This window comes from Punica granatum, chromosome 7, assembly GCF_007655135.1.
Source record: "Punica granatum isolate Tunisia-2019 chromosome 7, ASM765513v2, whole genome shotgun sequence".
Taxonomy (NCBI): domain Eukaryota; kingdom Viridiplantae; phylum Streptophyta; class Magnoliopsida; order Myrtales; family Lythraceae; genus Punica; species Punica granatum.
The window spans coordinates 20,382,307-20,393,721 of record NC_045133.1 but is presented as its reverse complement, the minus strand read 5'-3'; the positions used below and the strand labels follow the sequence as shown (position 1 = coordinate 20,393,721).

The following is an 11,415-nucleotide window of genomic DNA, read 5'->3' as shown; positions in this document are numbered from 1 at the left end:
AGAATCGGGGCGGTCGTCAAACGCGCTTTAATATTCTAGAATGTTGTTTCTGCCCCCTCAGTCCACTCTAATTTGCCTCCCTTCATGCAGTCAGTTAAGGGAGCCATAATACTGCTCAAGTGAGGAATAAACCGCCTGTAGAAGGAGGCTAACCGATGGAAACTCCTGACTTCAGTAACGCTCGTTGGTCTAGGCCACTGCCTGACTGCCTCGACCTTAGATGAGTCAACCCTCAAACCATCAGCAGCAACAACATAACCAAGAAAAAGAACTTATGACCTCATAAAAACACATTTCTTCAACGCCGCATATAGTTTCTCGCGTCGAAGAACAGAGAGGACTTCACGCAAGTGGGCCAGGTGTTGCTCGGGGTCGGCGCTGTAGATCAAGATGTCATCAAAATACACAACCACACACTGACCAATGAAAGGCCGCAGAATCTGGTTCATCACTCTCATGAACGTACTCGGTGCATTTGACAACCCAAACGGCATTACCAGCCATTCTTGCCAATCATGAATTTAATTATTTGCAGTTCATAAGTTGCCATTATTTTCTGTATTTGAATTTTTTATGGGTAGTTCAGTTAATATATATTGCTTGGTGGAAATGATTTTCTACGATCGGGTTCATTGCCTAATTCTGCGTATCTTCCATAATCTAGATTCATTTTCGGCCAGTTACCAAAGTTAATTATGATTTCCAAATAAAATCTCTGCATAACATTTCCCGATATTGAGATGGAACTCTAGCAGGCCACATCGTCCACCATGACAGGCCAGGCTCTCCACCAGCCATCACCAAGTGAAATGGCCTCTGCTGGCAACCACAACCTTGGATGTCCGATAACATCTTTTAGCACAAGTCCTAGGGTTTTAAACAACGGATGCCACATATAAATCATTAAGAACCATCAAGTCCTTATTGAGATCAACTGAGGTGTCTCGTCCCAACGAGAAAAACAGAAAAATTGATTGGCCTCTGCGATGGGATCCTGTTCCTTCTGCAATTGAGAAGTAGAACTAGTAATCTTCAGTACCGTACCTCGTGATGATTATTCAAGCTTTGTGAATTATGAAACTCAACTTTGTTTCATGCCGCTCTCCCTATCCAAATTCTTCTAGGAAAAAAGAAGAAACAACACTGAAGGGAACCAAATGCAAAAAGGGTGATAAGTAAGCTGACTCTGCCGACAGAGAAATGGCGACCAAAGCAAATAGCGGATATGACTGTCAATTCCATTCCACTGATTTTCTCACAGTGAAGGTCACTTCCTTGAGCTGCTGTTTAAGAAGGGAAGACAAGATCGATAAATATAACTTTGGAAGTGGGCACGGTTTGGTTGGGTCACGACCTCGTAAGGACTACGTTTTCTCCGGCCGGATTCGTCTGTTCCATTTGGTGGATTTCGGTTCGTCAGGAGCGTGCACCTTTCCGAACATATAAACTCAGATAAGCCAGCAGCTTTTTCTGCTTAGGCTTTAGGGTCAAAATGGGCTGAGGTCTATATAATTTGTTCACATTATTTACTGCCTCCTTAGGGATAGGTATCTTCTCAAGTCGAGCCCATACTTTGCGTATAGAAGGCCAATCTTTTGTATCCCATGGACACTACAAGGCAAGAATTGCAGCCATAAAAGCCCCCTTCTGAGGGTACTGACACTCGTACTTGTCATCCGTTTTTCTGAACAATTTTTGCTTGTCCCCCAAGAAGAGTTCGGCCTTAGTCCAAGAGATTCTGCTCCACACCAACTTTCATTATCAATAGCTCCACCTGAGCGTATTCCCTTCGTAAACCAGTTCATAATTGCAGACATCACATCTCACGTCCCTGCTCGGGAAATCTTAAAGAACACAAGGAATGTGCATATAAGAAGTTATTAGAGAAATATGGCAGATAGAATATTTGAAAGAAAATGAAGAACCTAAAGCGTAATTTCCCACCTTGCCGTGATTTATTCAGTAGCAGCAGAACCTTGTGAGCGTGATACTGGGTGGCAGTGAGGGTCGATTGCCAAAAGAGCTCATCTTCTTAGGGCCAAAGCCGTAAAGCTTTGCATTGCATTAATTGATGGTAAATTTTATACATAAGATGATCCAATGATCTAATTAAAGGCAGGACCGTAAACAGAGACTACGACAGACATATATAGGGGTGTATTAGATGGCTTGCAATCACGAAGTATCACGAAGCTTTTATACATAATATGATACAATGATCTAATTAAAGGAACGACTGTAATTCAGCCTACAAGATAGAGAGACTACGACGGATGTATAAATATGGGTTTATTAGATGATCCACGTCGTGCAGAAAGGGCAGTCCTCTGGCAGCTCTGGCACCGAGACCCTTCGGCTTTGGCTTCTCAATGACGACTGTCACGCACCCAGTCTTTGTGGCACCAAAACATTGCAGGGGTTCGTATGACTTTTATCACATACCGATGATGTCAAATTTTTCAGCCCGACGTCCAGGTCCTGGTGGAGCTCATTCAAGGAGCTCACCGACATTGACATATACGTGTGGTACGGCTGAAGGTGAGGGCACAACATCAGTTGTTTGTGAAATTCTATGGTGCAAATGCAGTTCACCAAAAGTGGAGGCGTGACCCATTTAGATATTTTACTAAAAGTTTAATGAAAAGGTTTCCTCAAATTGATTGTAATTTACTAATAATATAAGTAAAAAATTGTCCAGAATCCATACAATTTACTTCAAATATAAGCAATTTACAAAGAATTTAGTAATTTATCCCAACTAATTTATTAATGTATGTGTAATTTACTCAAAAAACGTATAATTTACTTAAAATTAAGTTAGTTTATTACAGTTTGAATTAATTTGCTTATATATACGGTGCATTTAAAGTGATTACACGTTAGACCTTTCCAATTGTTTGATTGGTTTGAATCATTTGTTGCTATCCAGCTAGCGTGTCGTCGTCGAAATGGTGGGTTGATTATAAAATATAACTAGATAAAAACCTATGCATTGTGGGGACGATTACTGAGAAATTTAACGACATAAATATTGAAATTTCAAAACTTCTTAGTTGTTAATTAATATGAATTTTGATCTTATTATATACAAATATATATATATATATATAAATGATTGAAGGATTTTCAATTACTAAAGCAATAACCATAGTAAATTGGAATAAGGATTTTATTAAAACAATCAACATCGAAAAAATTTATTTCAAAAAGAATTAGTTTACGAAATTCATTCTACAAATAAAAAGGTAATGTTTAAGGTATATAAATCAGAGAAGTCTTACCATTACTGAAACGACGTCCACAATGAAACTATAATAGAGATTATGTCAAAATAATTGACATAAAAAAAGGTCAATCTCGATTAAAGTTCATTCAGCAAATCAAAGTTCACCAAAGAAAAAGAAAAATTCTGAGAAGATTATTAAACCAATCAAAATATCAAGTCAATTAGTTTGAAATTTGCATTTAAAAATTCATTCTATGAATCAAAACTCAACCAAGTAAAAGAAAATTTTGGAGAAAAAAGAGAAAAAAGAGGTTTGGAATTATATATAGAATATTATTCTCTTTTAACCGATACTCGACTAGGCAGATGATTATATATGCATATATACATATGTTGAATTTTCAAAAAACAACAATTATATATTTAATATATTTGTACTTAATCTATACATGCTAACCAATATAATCTATAAATATTCAATTGAAGCAGATATATATATATATATATATGCCTTCTATATATATTTTGGTGTTGCAACTTTATCTTTTATATTATATATGGCAATGCAAATACTGTAATGCCCTTATGAAGCTATATTCTGTTATACATTATCTAAGGCTAAATATTGGGAGATGTATATATATAATCTATATATTCTATTGCAGATTTTGTTCCCTTGTATATATTCTGTTGTGGCTTGTGTCATATTTTATTCCCTTATATACATTTCGTTGTGTCTTATATATAAATTTATATATTTACTACATATTTAATTAATAAAATTTCATTAATAAGAATATAAAAATTTCATTAATATAGTATATTGCATATATCATTCTCTTGTATATATTCTGTTGGGCCACTTGTATATAATCTATATATTCTACTGCATAATTAATAATAAAAGAATATAAAAGAATTTTCTTAATCCATAAGTGATGACGTGGCAACACGAGATAGCTTTGTTTTATAATTTTGATGATGTGGCTATATTTACTATATAATTAATTAATTAATTAAATTTCCTTAATAAAAATATAAAAATTTCCTTAATATAGTCTATTGCATATTTTGTTCTCTTGTATATATTATGTTGGGCAACATGCATATAATCTATATATTCTACTGCATAATTAATTATAAAAAAATATAAAAATTTTCTTAATTCATAAGTGATGAAGTGGAAACATGAGAGATTTTCGTTTTATAATTTTGATAATGTGGAACCGTAGGAATTTAATTGAGGCCCTCGTTTTCATATATATATATATTATATTCTTTTGTATATATTTTGTTGGGTAACATGCATATAATTTGTATATTTTATTGCGTAATTAATTATAACAGAATATAAAATATTATCTTAATCCATAATTGATGAAGTGATAATACGAGAGAACTCCGTTTTATAACTTGATGATGTGACAGTGTGAAAATTCAACTTGAAATTTTATTTTCCTATATATATGTATAGATAGATAGATATATAGCCTGTGCAATAAATGTAGATGAAAGATCTTTTAACGGGATAAGTATACTTTTGGCTCTAAGTTTGGAACATTTGTCCTTTTCTTCTTCTTTTTTGTTTTTTTAATTTCATACTTCACGTTATAATAATTGTTCTATTTAATACTTTTTCCGATCAAACTGTCTAATATTATTGATTTGGCATATAATTTCATGTCACTCGTGTATTTCTGCTTAGACGGCTATTTTTAAATATATTATTTGTAATTTAGTAAATGAAAATTATCTTTAAAAAATAAAAATAAAAATCGTTTAAAATTATAAAAAAGAGCACGGCTCCTCTTGGTCTGGTGGGGGGGGGGAGCCTCCCCGCCAACCACCCCCATCGGAGGCCTCTGAGGTGGCACAGGATAATTATACACGTGTCGTGAAATCATTTGCCAACTCAACAGTATAAGACAGTTTGATTGATAAAGGATTGAAAAGAACAATTATCATACTACAAAAGAAGTAATTTAAAAAAAAATGTAAAGGTCAAAATTGAACATTTGTCCAAACGTAGAACATCAAAAGTATACATATCCTGTCTTTTAATTAATGTCAATTTGTCCAGGTAGTTTGTCATTTTTTTTCCTTGTACTTTTTTCATTGGGATTGAGTTTGTAATCTGTGACTGTCCTTTCTCTTATTGTTGTCGAGTGCCTGCAGCTTGACTCCACCTCTACATAGGCTGGCCCTGCTCGTTTGAGTATGGACTAGCATCCGAATCTTTCAAATGGATAAAATTCTCAATTGGGAGAGTCTTTAATAAGACCATTTAAAGTAAGCTTAGATTAATCATTTACTAATCATTGGTTAGGAAAGATTTAATCAAGCAAATTATAAAAGTGGCTCGAACACATCGATTTTATTTTAGTATATCGTTGCTGCTGAAAGAGTGTTGCTACTTCAAGCGGATTAGGCATTGCCGAATAAGACGCAATGCTACCAGTGTAATTACCAGCAAAGCAAGGGCAGTTTTTCACCTTTTTCTTTTTCTTTCTTTTCTGATGAATTTCCTTGATGAATAGTTTTTCATACAGAGAGGTTCGGCAAGGGCCGAAACACCACCAAATAAACTGAATTTATTTCTCAATGAATAGTTTTATTAAAAAAAAGGATAAATTACGCTATATATCTTATACTTTCATCTTTTTTTTAAATTTATCCTATACTTTTAAAATTATTAAAAATATTTCTTGATTTATATTTTTTTTCAAATCTATCTCGCCGTTATATCTTTCGTCAACTTTTAACATTCTTGCCATTGCGCCCCTTTACCCGAGATGGATTTAAGAAAAAATTAAAATTATGGGATAGATTTGAGAAAAAAAATTAAAACTATAGAATATATTTGAGAAAAAAAATTAAAACTATGAGATACATTTGTAACCTACTTACGTTTTATTAACGAAAAATGTAACGCCATGATAAATTTAAAAAAAATGTAAATCATGGGATATTATTGATATTTTAGAAGTATAAGATAAATTTAAAAAATAAGGTAAAATTATAGAATATATACGGTAAAAATCCCTTAAAAAAAACCCGAATTTATATCTTTCATAAGCCCTCATAATCAAGTGGGAGAAAATAGAAGCGTGTCGAGTTCCAAAACGACGCCGTCTGACTTTTCCGTCAACGCTTCCCGGATAAGTCAATAGCTAATTATTTATTTGTTATAAAAAAACTGTTTTTTTTTGGGTCAAATAATAATTTCTGTTCGAATTAAATTTATTATGATTATTCCTTTCACTCACTAATAGGTGTCCGATCAAACAGAGAAGGCAGTAATTCGGTCGGAGTCGGAGACAACATTCGAAACGGTCAAGCTGACAGAGAATCTACAGGAATCCGAGAAGAATTCCCGGAACTGTAAGAACGAACGATGTCGTCGCAGGACATTGCCGGAATCCTGGAGAACTCCAAGGAGCTGGATCGGCTGCGGAAGGAGCTGGAGGACGTCATTGTCGAGATCAACAAAATCCACAAGAAGCTCCAAACCAGTGAGTCCCTGCATTTGAGCCTCCAACGATTTTCACCTTTTTTTTTTTTTTGGAATTAATTCGGTCTGGGGTTTTACTGGGAGCTTTGATTGGATTGAATGATTGGTTGATCTTTGGAGTCTTGTGAGGATTGATTGTTGGCCTCTCGTATTAAAGTGGGCAACTTTGAATTTGTATTCTTGTATGACTCGTGTTTAGTTAAGTTAGAGTGAGATTGCGGGGTTTGAAGTGTGGACAAATCAGGCGTCAGCTCAATGTTGCATAGTTCAGTAATTGGGCGTTTCGGTTGTTACTGTTCTGAGTAGGAAGGAAGTGTTTCTATTTGAAGCATATTATGGTGGGTAACCTCCAATTCGCATTCTTGTGAACTTTACGGGTTCGACAGAAGTGATCGGCTCAATGTAATATGTACTTCTGCATTTGCCCTCTTCAACCTTTTCTCTTAGTTTTACTATTTGAGCATTTTAGAGTGCCTTACGAGCCTCTGGATATGGAAAGTATTGATGGAATGGATTCAAAAAGAGAAAGGTCCGGACTTGTACTTTGTGAGTTGGTTGGGTACCCCCTTTTGTGTGTTCTTTTGCGGTGATGTGACATTAGTGTAATGGCGACCATGTTAACTATCGAGTACATCAGCAGGACGCTATTATTGGAGTAAATCTTAATTTTAACTTCGTGTATGCTATTCAAAAAGTCGACTGACGTTTATGAATGTTGAGCTTTTAGAAATGCTTGTAGATCTGTGCTTGCTAATGGCTCGAGCAGAGTAATCACGGAGTTCCCAGGAGCTTCTTTCTTAATTATTATCAGAAGATTAGCGATCAATGAATAGAATGTTCTGTAAAAACGAGGAAAGTACAGTGGAGATGATGACATTGCAAAGGATCTGGATGGAATGGAGTCTTATAGATATATATACCTTAGTTTAGTTTCTTACCATTCATATCAGAGCAGTAAAAAGTACTTGTATATCTACATCCTGGATAATCCTTTAATGCGTCGGATTTGTGTAATAATTAGGTAAGCCCTTTTGTTAGTGCTTGTAATTCCTTTGCTGAGAAAGTACATTCTAAAGTTGGAGTTGCTATAGCTTTCTCGGGGTTATATTGTCATAATCCTCGATAATGTTAATAGAGGAGATGCTTCGCAATCTCTGCTATACAATAACTTGTTCTCTCTTTTTGTCTTGGTTCGTTCATATTTTTCTATAACTGGCTTACAAGATTTTATCTTTTGTGCATCAATGCAGATCCTGAGGTGGTTGAGAAGCCTGGTGACACTTCCTTAACAAGATTGAAGATTTTGTATTCTCAAGGCAAGGAACTTTCAGAAAGTGAAGTGAAGTACGATCCCTTGTCCTCTTGTAAATGATTGAGTTTTGTGGAACTGATATTATGTCATTTGCTTGATTTCACCAACAGTAGTCGTTTTGTAACTTCTGGAATGAGAGTACAACAGCTAGGAGCAACATTAAACCAGAGTTAAAACGAGGTTTCGCTACTCAGTTTTCCACCATAGAGTTGTTTTAAGATGATGGAATGATTAGAAAAGGTGAACTGCATCTTAGCGGAGAAAAGGAAATGAAGACAACATATTTTGGAGTACAAAATTTTGTATATGCTGCTTATTCATAGCGCTATTATTATAATTCCTTTGCAGTGCTTCCAATGCTTTGGTAACGCAATTAGATGCTCTGATGCCGTCTGGGCCCACAGGCCAACCACGGAGAAGGATAGGTTTGTTCCGGATCAGATCTACAATTCTTTTTCTCATGAAAGTATCTTTCTGTTACTTGCTTCAAGACTCTCTTAACGGTTCCAAGTTACCTGATAAAATCTCTTTGCATATTTAATGACCACATATGCTGGCCTGCTTATTTTATAGATTGATTTAACGATGCACTTGATGTAGGATATTGAAGAACCGAGAGTTCTATTCTGATTCAAATACTTTTGTAAGTTGCAGATGGAAGTGAGCAGAAACGGAAGAAAATGAAGAATGATTCAGACATCTCACGGCTTCCACCTTCCATGAAAAGCCAACTTGAGGCTTTTGCTAGTTTGAAAGGTCAACAGGTAGAATCAAGCATTATTCTCTGCGTATTCTGGATGACGTTTTGTTCAGATAAGTATAAAGTTGCTCTGTTGGTAGAGTGGATTTTAGATTCTCATTAGAGGATGGAGTTCCTTTTTATACAGGTAGCGGCAAGGGTTACAGGAGAAGATGCTGAGAAGGATGAGTGGTTCATTGTGAAGGTGACACATTTTGATAGGGAAACCAAAGAGTAAGTATCTATTTCTCTGGTAAATAAATAACAAATATGTGGAAATTATATGATTCCTAATATTTATTCGCATGGTCCTTCAATATTGAGTTCTGATACTATAAAAACCATGTCCACTGTTCCTCTGCATCTCCTTTTCTTCTCCGAAAAATGGAAAAGCATCTCCAGTTCACTTGCTATGCCACTTCTTGCCCGTTTTACATATTTTTTTCTTTGAGACATTTTTCCCCACAAACTGAATGAACAACATTTTGTACAGATTTGACGTAATAGATGAGGAGCCTGGTGATGATGAAGAAGGCAGTTGCCAAAGGTAGCATTCAGCGATTCATCCCATAGATTTCTATATGTTGCATTGCCTTTTCAGTAATCTCATCCCTATCATTCCCATTTTCTTGAGCATTTATAAGCACACCAAGATTACGTAATAACAATTGAATCCTGAAGCAGAATGGAAAATCGATTCGTTGCAATTTTGGTACTTTTTCCTTCCTATGGAGCATCGTTTTTTTTTTTAATTATATATATTGCTCCGTTTAATTTGTAGGCCTCAAGGTTTCATGGGCCATTCTTTATTTCAGTTTCCTTGGATTAATGGAAGTTGTACTCCGCTATTTATTCTTTTAAAATGTAATCTTGTTCATGTTTTCAGAACGTACAAGCTGTCCATGTCATGTATTATCCCATTTCCCAAGCAAAATGACCCTTCAACTGCTCATGAGTTCCCTCGAGGGACCCATGTGCTGGCTGTTTATCCTGGGACAACTGCCCTCTATAAGGCAACGGTTGTCAACTCCCCTCGAAAGGTCTCGTCTCCACTGTTCTGTTTGGATGATTCTTATTTCTTTACAGTATTTCTGCTATTCTAACAAGGAACTTACATCTTTTCTCTCTGCATTGTGCTGGAATGCTTCTCTCAATTCCATACATACAGAGGAAGTCCGATGAGTAAGTAACTCAAGTCTTTCTTTGCCTTTCTTTAATTGATGATAATAACTAGTGAAATTAGATTGAGTTTAGTTATTGTTTTCTCAGCTGATATAGATAAAACATGTATTCTGTGTCGATATTCTTAATGGTTTGGACTGATATAAAATCCACTTGATGATGAATCAGCAAAAGAAAACAATATAACCAAAATAATTGGTTCTTTCAGAAGACATTTCTTTGTTTCCAATGTTTAAAAAGCGCTTTACTACCTCTTCAAATGTTTGATACTAGGAAAAAGCTCCACTTTTCTGTTTCCAGTATGAAAACCTGTTGAATATCCCACCCTTTTTTTCCCCTCAATTTTCACTTAGAAATTAAGTGCAAAATCTGTCATGTTTTGCTCGGAACTCGATGCTCTGTAAAGTACAAAGTATTCCTTTTCTTCCTTGTGCTTGTTTTTTAACGAAAGGAAACTGGAGCACCAGAGATAGTTTTCCAGTTTTTCAGCACCATATAAGCTTGTGTGGCACTAGGTAGATTGTTGATGTAATCTCATCCTGCGGCTCCTGGGGTGGTGCAGTTATGTACTCGAATTTGATGATGACGAAGAAGACGGGGCCTTACCCAAGAGGACGGTGCCCTTTTACAACGTGGTCCCATTGCCTGACGGGCACCGCCAGTGACTCTTGCCCGTATACAACGAATCCAACCCGTGTAAATGTGGAGAGCTTGGTGTGTAGTAGTAGCAGCAGTAGTAGTAGTACTGTGAATAAAGTCTTTAGGTACCACAAGCACTCTTTGTTACCCTTCCTACTTCTAGTAGTTACATTATTAAGATTGTTGCATGACGATGTATGTAATCTTTTAGTCGGTTCTATCACGATATCATGCTGATCCCACATTCGGTCAGACATTTTGACGTTATAAGGTTGTGAATTAGCTTGGCTAACTATTTGTCTGTCCTCTTTTCTAAAATAAAGAATATTGCTGCTTTCTTCTCTGATTGCTACATAATTAATCAGGATGAGATGTTATGAGATATTAGCCATTGGAGAAAATACGATAAATTCCCCTGATCCCTGATCTCTTCGAGGCGCAAAATTAGAACAATGACGGTCAATAATGATCTGATGATTTAGAGGGATCAATCAATTCGAAGATGTTACAGTAAAATATTCTAAGTACAACCAAAAACCAAATATTTTATGCACGCCTGACCATTTAAAGTTTAAACTTAAACTTACGATGCTATCAGCAAAAATTACTTGAGGTATCTTAGCAGTAGCAAAAGAGAATCGTATAGCCGCAAGTCTAATGATCAAAGAAGCAGCTGAATCGCATCGACGAGCTATAAGAAGAAGGAAGGAGTTCTTTCTTATCTCCGGCAGCCCGCCGTAAGGAGTTGGCCAAACTCCATATTTCTCATTGCGACAGAAATTGGAGTCTAGAAAGGCTAGTCCGTT

General features: G+C 35.7%; 1 protein-coding gene across 1 annotated transcript; it reads left to right on the top strand.

Moving 5' to 3' along the window:
- The first annotated feature begins 6,458 nt into the window (after window positions 1-6,458).
- LOC116212752 (SAGA-associated factor 29 homolog A-like) lies at window positions 6,459-10,953 on the top strand. The gene is made up of 9 exons (XM_031547433.1): window positions 6,459-6,738; window positions 7,988-8,081; window positions 8,398-8,474; window positions 8,704-8,813; window positions 8,937-9,022; window positions 9,282-9,335; window positions 9,675-9,828; window positions 9,957-9,970; window positions 10,533-10,953. The coding sequence occupies exons 1-9, from the start codon at window positions 6,621-6,623 to the stop codon at window positions 10,633-10,635; spliced, it is 810 nt and encodes a 269-aa protein (XP_031403293.1). The 5' UTR covers window positions 6,459-6,620; the 3' UTR covers window positions 10,636-10,953.
- Window positions 10,954-11,415: the final 462 nt, after the last annotated feature.